The sequence below is a fragment of the Ipomoea nil genome, unplaced genomic scaffold (assembly GCF_001879475.1).
Source record: "Ipomoea nil cultivar Tokyo-kokei standard unplaced genomic scaffold, Asagao_1.1 scaffold1875, whole genome shotgun sequence".
NCBI classification, from domain to species: Eukaryota; Viridiplantae; Streptophyta; class Magnoliopsida; order Solanales; family Convolvulaceae; genus Ipomoea; species Ipomoea nil.
Genome location: NW_017618303.1, coordinates 220,010 through 230,720, shown reverse-complemented (window position 1 = coordinate 230,720; position 10,711 = coordinate 220,010). Strand labels below are relative to the sequence as shown.

The following is a 10,711-nucleotide window of genomic DNA, read 5'->3' as shown; positions in this document are numbered from 1 at the left end:
TTATTAATACCAATATTAATAGTACCCAATATAAAGAACTTACAGAGTAGTACATATAATTATACTCAGTACCATGGACAATGAATACGAATTGACATCATAGAAAACGTCTTAATTATTTATTCTGATTTTGCATTAATAATTTTAATTTAATTTATTCACTAGCAATAAATAAAATATTATTAAAAAATTATAAATAATGTGGTTCAAGTCTAATTACTCATGTTATACAATTATATATGTTTTAATGAATCCACTTAGCTTGTTAATTAAGTTAAATTAAATTTGACTGTTTTTGACTACTCTCTACCCCCCCCCCCCCCCCCCCAAAAAAATTAAATATACAAAAAAAAAAAAAAAAAATGCTCAAAGTTTAAGAAGGGTGTATAGGTAGTAGGGCAGTAGCATGGGATGGGCGAGGGGTTAGTGGTGAGTGGTGATTTTTAATTTAAAGTAGATGAGATGGTGAAGGGTTTCCTAAAATGGCATAACGTCCGAGACCATAATAGCTGAGGTTGATGGTGTTTGGTTCTTTTAAGGTTAAAAATCTGACACGATTTGTACTATACCCTCACCTCACCTCACCTCACCTCTCCTCTCCTCTCCTCTCCTCTCATCTATCATCATTCACCACTGTCCACTGCAAAATCAATTCTCTATCAAACTTTCCTGCTGCCCCCGGTCACCATTCCTATATGTCTACTTTTTTTTTTTTTTTTTTTAAATGTTTTTTTTTTTTAAACCTAAGTTTTCAGAATTTCAAATTGCCTAATTGATTCCAGGTTCACCACGACCTGCTACATAATCCCATTTTTATACTTCATTATACTCTAACAACATATCCTTTCAAAAAAAAAAAAATACTCTAACAACATATATTACAGCTAAGCACCTTGTACTCAAATGACATCTATGTAGCTTTTTTACTCTTTGGACTGCAATAGATAGAGAAAGTATAGAACAGATTAAATCTGAGCTATTGATCTTGCCTAAATCAACGTTTATGATTAACAATGACAAAAAAATGCGGTGTCAATTTGGTCATTTTGCATCTCGGTCAAATTTAAGGTAATCAGTATATTTATTTATTTATTTATATGGTTAAGATGAGATCATATTCTTATTGATTTAAAGTCTATGAGAGAGAATTATTTTTTAATATTGTCAAAAAATATTTATTTTTTTAAATTTTACTGGAAGTCAGAATTTGCTATCCAAAAGTGTGTTCTCGTGAAACCCAACTTGTGACCTAGAAGGCAAAATACGACAATGAGGTAATTAAACCGGCCTATATAGGTTGCCCATAGCTTACCGATAATCAAACTTGAAAGCTTGTGGTTATCAAGTCAATTGCCTGACCAACTCGGATTAGGGTTTCCCCAAAATGTATTTATTTAACAATTACAATTGATGATGTCGAAAGTCAAAGTATGTGTCTTGATTGAATTGAAAGTCGAGAACTAAAAGGAGTACTAGTTCAATAATCAGATGGCTATTATTTGTGGTATTAACTCTATTGAGGATTTGGAAAAATTAACTAATCCAATTCTATGATATATACTCTGATTGGTATAGACACCCCCACATAATATGCTTAGGAGTTGAAGCAAATTAATGTCTTATTATGCATGCTCATTTTCGTGTAATTGACTTTTTAAAAAAGGTTTATAATTCTCTTTGTTTTCACCTAACAGTATAAAGAAGTCAAACACTGATTTCTTAGCATGCATAAGGAAACCTTATGACATTATCCACATTTTCGTCTTAGGATGTTCCTAATGTGCCTAATAATAAGCTTATTAGGGCAAACAAAACACACATGCATAATACTCATACGTAAGAAATGTAATTAATAGAAACACTTAAATAAATATATATTAGTATTGATTTGGAATGTTTTGTAACATAATCATCCAAATTGTACATACAATGCATGTATCCCTACTTGCCTAATTAAGTGAGGCTAAGATAGATAATCATCATCATTATAGCCTTTATAGAATTTAAATTAAATATATACTTATTATTGATTGTAATATCATATATTGTTACGATATGATGTCACTCTATTTATATCTTTTACATCATCTAATTAATTATACATATATTTCTATTTTTCAATCATTTAATTTAAAATCACTTCAAAAACAAAACAGAAAAGACAAAAATAAAGTTAAATAGTCAACTTATTACGTTGATAGAGAATATGAAAATAGAGATAAATTAATTTGAAGTGTCATTAAATGATTAATAATAATTTGTGAGATTATGCATGCAATAGTTCAATTAGCCCAATAACCTAAACAATAGGTCTACCACAGTTCAATTAGGTGATTTACCAGAATTAATTAGGGTGTGAAAATACAATCGTTATGATGTGCATAACGTGTGCACTTCGGTTGCAAAACGAGACCGTTTCATTAAAAAAAAAAAAAAAAAAAAAAAAAAAAAAACGTTCGAATTGTAGTTAACGTCGTTAGACGGTTTCCTTTCATATTCAAGCAGTATGATATATCCATAAATTTATAACTATATATCCACAAATTCATACCTATATATCCACAAATTCATAACTATATATCCAGATCGAATTACATAACTATATATTCATAATTTGACAACAGTACATTCAGAAATAATAACTACACATTCATAATTTCATATCCATATATTCATAATTTCACAACTAGACATTTATAATTACATAACTCCATATTCAGAATTCTTAAAGCTTGTTCACAGAGAACTATATCCATAACTTCATAACTATATATCCACAACTTCATAACTATATATCCACAACTTTGTAACAATATATCCATAACTTTGTAACAATATATCCATAACTTCGTAACTATATATTCAGAATTGCATAACTATATATTCATAATTACACGTCGATTGGAGTTTTTGTAAAAAAAAAAAAATGATTGGTGGAGTTAAACGGTGCTACTAATGACACCGTTACTCCATCATATTAAATGGTATCGTTTTACAACCGTGTATACCATGCACAGCATAAATTGCAGTGAAAATTGGATCGGAATAGGAATGGGAATAGGTTATCCTCATAATGTATTCAAGTATCCCGGTGTGGGCGCTGTAGACAAGGACCACCGAACAGCATTAGCAATAGCTTTATGGGAAGAACGTACCCATCCAGGCCACGTGCAGTGGTTCCAAAGACGACTGGGAATAACACTGTCCCTTTGGACCATACATCTCACCTTCACCTACGTTGTTTTGTTCATTATTCATCACCTCGTCACCTCCCTTTATTAAATGAGACGAGACCACATAATAACCATCAATCTCATCTGCATTTACGTCAAACCCTTCGCCGCCCTGCCTTCTGAATTCATCAATATAACCACTGTTTTATTGTTATATTGAATTGCTGAGGATGGATTGGAAGAAGAGAACCTAGTGTTCACAGTTGGAAATTATTGAACTTCCGACCACCAGTGATCTTAAATTAAGTCGAAAGTAAAAAGTGGTCAGAAATAGCAATAAAAGTTTTTCCAGATACCAAAAGTGGTCGGAACAAGGCTTTCGACTTGATTTAAGATAATTTTTAGGTGGTTGAAAATTTCATAATTTCTAGTAGTGGTTTAGCAGGAGCTGTGGAATATAGTGATAAGCAATTGATATATAGTAGGTCACAGTTGAATCACATTGAAAGCATGTTGTGCATTGAGGTTAGAGCTTTTAGAATAGGCAGAAAATAATGGACCTCATCCTTCCCCCAAACCTCGGCTCGCACAGATCATGTGGGGGGATGTAAATCATTATAACTCAAGTGTCTCAGCCGACATGACCAAATGTTAGTGTGTACAAGAAATCTGTCCACTTTGAACATAATTCCTACACTGTCGTTGTCAAGTTTCAAACATTGGTCTATTCGACCTACTGAACCAGTGAACTAAGCTTATGTAGGCCAATAATGTTAATCCTTGTTTAGCTATTAGAGCATCCACAATAGTTTAACCGTTATCTCCCCATTTTGTGGGCCCAACTCTTCCATATCATATAATTTCACAAGAATCATAAGTGTGTTAAAACAATTAAGTAGGAACAGGTAGATGCATGGGAATTTTCAAATCAACAACAGTGTGCTAGCTAGCCCAGGTGGATATGTTTGAATGGATAGAATGTGGTCGAAGCTAGCTAGGAAGAAGTTCAGGTATTTCCTGTGACGTACGTTAAGCTTTGAATCAGCAGAAAATGTTGAAATCTACGTTTGACTTAATTGGCTTCGCAGTTTCACACCAAAATCTTAACAAACATTGCATGCAAAGGATGGGAAGTTTCATCCCCCAATTTATGGGTCTAATTACGTACAACTATTGACCAACTAAGCAACTCATAGGACTATGTGTGCGACTGTGTGTCTTTATATATATATATAGGGAAGGGATTAGGTGTGGGGGACTTCCGTGCAGTTGTGCAGTTGGACGTACATTAAGCATTAACTGACGCACTTTAAGTACACAACATACGCATATTAAGCACACAAACAAAAAACCTTCATAACACAAATTCACGCACGTTAAGCACAAAACTCACGCATGTTAAGCACAAGCCGCACGCACCTTAAGCACAGAACTCAGACACCTTTTAAGTTTCAATAACTACCCACATTAAACACAAACCCACACACGTTAAGCACAAAACTCACACATGTTAAGCACAAAGCACAAACTCACGCACTTAACACAAAACTCACTCAAGTTTTCAACAACTCACATTAAGCACAAACTCACGCACTTGAAGTACAAAACTGACGCACGTTAAAATCGCACAACCGCACAGAAAACACTTAAATGCACTGGAACTTAATTATATATATATATATATATATATATATATATATATATATATATATATATATATATATATATATTAGCACTCATATGTGGCGGGGGGTTCCAGAAATACACCAATAATGTTAACAACATGCACCAACAGTGTAAGAAAACACATCACAATGAAATGCAAAAAAAAAAAAAACAAAAAAAAAAACAAAAAAAACAAAAAAAAAAACAAAAAAAAAAAAAAATTACACCCAAAGAAAAAAAATACAACATATAACTCACCACCCATAATGGTGTATTTCTGCACACTGTATGATGCGTTTACTCACACCTAATGGTGTATTTTTTGTGATACGTACCTAATTTGTGTGTGTTTTTGTGGTGCATTTCATAACGTTAATAGTATATAATCGCTCAACTGTTGGTGACGCCGCACCGCCGCACGGGAGGACCCCGCCGCTACCTAATTTGTGTGTGTTTTTGTGGTGCATTTCATAACGTTGATGGTGTATAATCACTCAACTGTTGGTGACGTTGCACCGCCAGTTGTGTGTGTGCGCGCGCGTGCGTGCGTGCGTGTATGTGTGATAGTCGTTGATCTTGTCAAAATTAATCGTCAAGATTGAACAATGTTTTTTTTTTTTAAAAAAAACGCAGTGGTATTTTGGTCATTTTGCGTATTGTTGAAACTTAAGGTGCGTATTTTCTGTGCTTAAGGTGCATCATTTTAATACTTAAGGTGCGTCAATTTTACACTTGATAACTTAAGGTGCGTTATTCCTTAGCTTAAGGTGCGTCTTTTCAAATCTTAAGGTGCTCCTTTTAACACTTAGGTGCATCATTTTAACATTTAAGGTGTGTTAGCTATACACTTAGCATCTCCAACCCATTTAACACCAAAATACCAAAAATCTCCACCAAATGTCACATCAAAGAGAATATTCTATACACCAAATTTTATTCATCTCCAACCCATTACACCAAAACACCAAAATTTTAGGTCAAATGTTATTCTACATTAAAATAATATGATTTCTCTAATTTTAAATTTTTATTAGTTCAAATTTAATTAGTTTAATATAAAATATAATTTGTGATGTAAATAATAAAATTTTAGTAACATTATTTTTATGTTATTGTTATGTTTCATGTATTTTAATTTTAATTAATTTATATTCAATATTAGTCTTGTTTTAATCGTCTTGATAAAATCTTTCAAATGATATAATTTATTTATAATAATATAACATTTATGTTTAAGTATTTAACAAAATATGTAAATACATAAAAACAAAATAAAGGATACAAAAGGAATTAATAAATAAAAGCAGGGGCAAAAGAGGAATAAAAAAAATACTCAGGAAATGCCGTGGATGAACAGTGCCGCGCCACGCGCCACTGTTCATCAACGCCAAAATGTTTGGCGTTTTGCCGCCCCATTGGAGCGTGATTACGGCAAATTATTTGCCGTTTTGTTGAAATGCCGTCTCCCTTGGAGATGGCCTTAAGGTGCATAAGTTCTCCACTTAAAATGCGTCTTTTCAAAGCTTCAATATCGTGATGTGCTTTGATACCAATTGTCAGAATCAAGTGCCTATCACTACCCCAAAGTTATAACTAATAGCGATGATGTAACTTTATTTCGTTATACTTGCATAGCAGTTAGCGCTACATTTAATAACAAAATATACTTGACTCGATGCTTCAAGTCACCATCCAACAAACTGCTTTATTAAAAATTTTCATAACAAAATTTTTTATAGTTATTAAATAATGAAAAAAATTGTGTGAAAACGGTTTAAACAACTAGTCCTAATAAATCTTAGTTAGCATTGAAATTAGAAGTTTAGATACTCGATACATCTATAATTTATCCATTATTAATTTTATACTTTATAATTATTATTTTTTTTATCAAAATAGAGGGGTACCCAGAAAAGACAAAAATTACAACACCCTTTGGACGCAAGAAGCTCTATGAACTCTACGGGAGGAGGATGTGCCAACCTTGTCCAAAGATAGCAGCTCAATGATCGCATGCGGAGGTAAGTCATAATAGCGTAAAAAACAACTCCACCCCCCTCGTCCATAGTTGCAAGTTTATCCGCTACCCGGTTCTGTTCTCTGAAAACATGTGTGTATCGCACTTCCACCAGGCCTAAAGCTTCTCGCATGCAGAGCCTGCCAATGTTATGGCATTGGCTTCTCCATCCTTCTTTCTCACACAAACTCTCCATCGTAGCCTTAGAATCACACTCAACAATAATCCTCGAGGCTCCGAAGTCCTTCGCCACCCGTAGCCCTTGCAGCACACCCCACGCCTCTTCAGCTTTCGCCGAGCATCTTCCAATGTTGTATGCAAACCCCTTACACCAGTCCCCATTTTCGTCGCGCAGCACTCCTCCACAGCTAGCTAAACCATTACGCCTATAGCTGCCATCCACATTTAGCTTGAGCCACCCTGGTGGCGGCTTAGTCCAAGAGATACGGGTATCAACGTAGATGTTTTGCCCATGCCTTGCCACTTTTTTCGACTTGAAAGCCCCCAACACCTCCTTATCATATTTGCGCAGCCATGCTAACCTCTGATCTACAGGCGTGTTCATTTCATTGAAGACGTCCTCATTCCGCCATTTCCATATCCACCAAAGTCTTATGTAAAAAATCTCGGGCCAGTCATCTGCGAACCCATCCTTCGCGTCTCCCCGAAGATTAACTGTAAACCATTCTGTCCAGTCCACAGTACGCAGCTTCTCCCTCAACCGCCAATGCAAAGAGTCTTCCCAAATGGGCCTGGCCGCTTTGCATTCCCTAAAGAGATGATTTAGGTCCTCCCTTTTACCTGCGCAAAGAAAACAAACATCAGAAGTGGCCAAGTGGCGTCTCACACGCTCGAAATTTGTCAAGATCTTCTCATGTCTCACTAGCCAAATAAACATGGAGATCTTAGCTGGCACCCTTAAGGTCCAAATGATCCTTCAGATGTTGTCCGAGCCCCCTTCATGTGAGGGGTCCATCAGACTATAGGCGGACTTTACTGAAAAACGACCACGAGGGTCCAACTTCCATCCCCACTCATCAGGATTTCCTGCTTCCGTAAGCCCAAAAGCAGCCAAAGCCTCCAAGTCTTCCCGTGGTAAAAACGGCTCGAGCTTCTCCCATTTCCATCCCCTGTATTGATCCCAGTACTCGTCAACATTTGCGTAAAGCTCCGGGAGGCTCAGGAGCCGGAGCAGCTTCTCATACAAAGAATAGGAAGTCAGCCACACGTCCATCCAGAACCGCGTAGAAGCGCCATCCTGAACGATATGCATTACACCCTTCTCCAGGATCACATTGGCATTACACATACCACGCCACACGTTGGAGATTTCACGCCGGCTTGAAACGTCCATGGTAGCTCCCACCCTGTGTTTATATTTGGAGGCCAAGGTCCTTGCCCACAGTGCTGAAGCTTCCGTTCGGTAGCGCCAATATAGCTTAGCCATACACACATTGTTCATTTCATGTAGTTTCCTTAGGCCAAGCCTGCCCTTCGCTTTTCCCGTGGTAACCAGCTCCCAATTCACAAGGCTTATTTTATTCCCTCCTGTCTGTTCGTTTTTGCCCCATATGAAACGCCGAGTCTTCTTTTCAATTTCTGCACAAACACCTTTCGGGAGTGCCACCGTCTGCATGGTACACCGGGATAGCATTCAGGACCGATTTTGCTAACGTAACTCTCCTAGCTAAGGACAGTGTTCTAGCTTTCCAACCTTCTAGCCTGTTGGCAATTCGCTCCAAAAGACTTGTGTATGTGTTACAAGTAATCCAACCATGGATAGATGGTACACCCAAATACCTCCCTAGGTCCTTGGTCTCTTCAATACCCAACTTAGCCGCAATCTTAGCAGCCAAACCGGGTGGAGTATTCTTGGAGAAATGAATTTGAGACTTGTTGAGGCTTATTTTCTGCCCTGATGCCCTGCAAAAACAATCTAAACACCGCTGTACCACATCCACCTGATCTTCTGAAGCCTCGGTAAAGAGGACCATATCATCGGCGAAGCAGAGGTGCGACAAAATCGGTCCCCCTGGAGCCAATTGAATACCTTTCCAATTTCGGGTTGTTACCTGGGACAGAATTAAGTGACTAAGCCTTTCCATATAGAGAACGAAAATCGCTGGGGACATGGCGTCACCTTGCCTTATTCCTCTTTCGGGCTTGAAATAATCTAGACGTTCTCCATTCCAAATGACAGCTAGCCTGGACGTAGTAACACACGTCATAATAATGTTGACCCACATATCATTAAAGCCAGCGTGCATCAGCGTATCCTTAATGAAATCCCACGAAAATCTCTCGTATGCTTTTTCCAGGTCAAGCTTTAAGGCCATGTACCCCTTTTTGCCGCGTGCTTCCTTCATGGTGTGCATAATTTCCTTGTACACAATAACATTATCCGAGATCTGCCTCCCTGGGACAAAATAGCTTTGGTGCGGTCCAATCACTTGAGGCAAAATACATTTGAGTCTGTTAGTAATCGTTTTCGTCAAAATTTTATAACTCACATTGCACAGGCTTATAGGACGAAATTGTTTAATTGTGTCTGGCCCCGGGACTTTCGGAATGAGCGCAACAAGAGTATCATTTAGGCCCTCGGGGAGTTCGCCGGTGTGAATTGCGTTTCTGACCAAATTGAATATACTATCTCCGGTCACGTCCCACGTGTGTTGATAGAAACCCGCCGGGAGGCCATCCGGGCCTGGGGCTTTGAACGGCTTCATGTCAAAAACCGCTTGTTGTACTTCTTCCTTTGTTACCGTTCTGTTGAACACCATCCAGTCTATACGCCTAAGTCTCGGAAAGCTCGGTACATCCGATGGCCAGTCTGTGACCGCTGTGGACCTTGTGAACAAATTAACGAAGAAATTTCTAACATGGTCCCTGAGTCCTGCCCCCTCAGAAAGCCAATTCCCGTCGTCATCTCGGAGCCCTGTTACCCTCGTGCGTGACTTGCGAATTGTAGCAGCCGCGTGATAATATGCGGTATTCCTATCCCCCGACGTTATCCAGTCTTCCCTTGACCTTTGAAACCACAAAATCTCTTCTTGATACAGGGTATCCTCGAGCTCGACTTGTAGTTTCTCTTCCAGCTTTCCCAGACCTCTGTGCGATTTATTAGCTTGGGTCCGTTGGATACCTCCAATCCTGGCCAGCAAGTCCTTCTTTCGTTTAAAAATGTTCCCGAAAACCTCTTTATTCCAGACATTTAGACCGTGTGTAACCTTTTGCACATTCTCGATCAAGCTAGTGTTGGTGTCCCAAGTTCCTTGAACTACGTTTGGTAAATCCTGATGTGTGAGCCAGGCAGCCTGAAAAAGAAAACGGGAATGGTTAGTTTGAAAATTGCTACGGACCCCGGATAGACGGACCAAGATCGGGGCGTGGTCCGATGCAACCCGCGGCAGATAGTCCACCGAAGCAGCCGTGAAACTTACGCGCCAGTCAAAATTACACAAAACCCGGTCAAGGTGGGCCCCTTTAATAAAATCTTTTGACCCGTCTTTCACCCAAGTCAGCTTAGGCCCCGTAAAGCCCAAATCTATAAGACCTTCGTCATGAATCCAGTTGACAAAATCTGCACTTCTTTGGGACGAAAACGAGGTATAATTTGCCGTTTCATCCCTATTGACAACCGATTTGAAATCTCCTGCCACGAGCCAAGGTCCTTGAGAACCCCGTTTAGATTGGGTCAAATCACACCATAGTCTTCGTCTGAGGTGAAGAGTTGGGCTACCATAAACTGGGCAAACACCCAGGGTGACTGGCCAACTTGGGACACCTGCAATAACATAAACTGCGGATGGGTAAAGAGAATCAAAATTTGCACCGGGTCTTTCCAGAGCACCCAAAT

At 38.2% G+C, this 10,711-nt stretch overlaps 1 protein-coding gene across 1 annotated transcript; it reads right to left on the bottom strand.

The window, feature by feature from the left end:
* Positions 1–3,138: 3,138 nt before the first annotated feature.
* On the bottom strand, positions 3,139–8,491 carry LOC109193400. Its single transcript, XM_019344257.1, has 3 exons — positions 7,837–8,491; positions 6,822–7,656; positions 3,139–3,352 (listed from the first exon to the last, which is right to left on the bottom strand). Exons 1-3 carry the CDS (start codon positions 8,489–8,491, stop codon positions 3,139–3,141), a joined length of 1,704 nt encoding a protein of 567 aa, XP_019199802.1.
* Between the last annotated feature and the right edge of the window lie 2,220 nt (positions 8,492–10,711).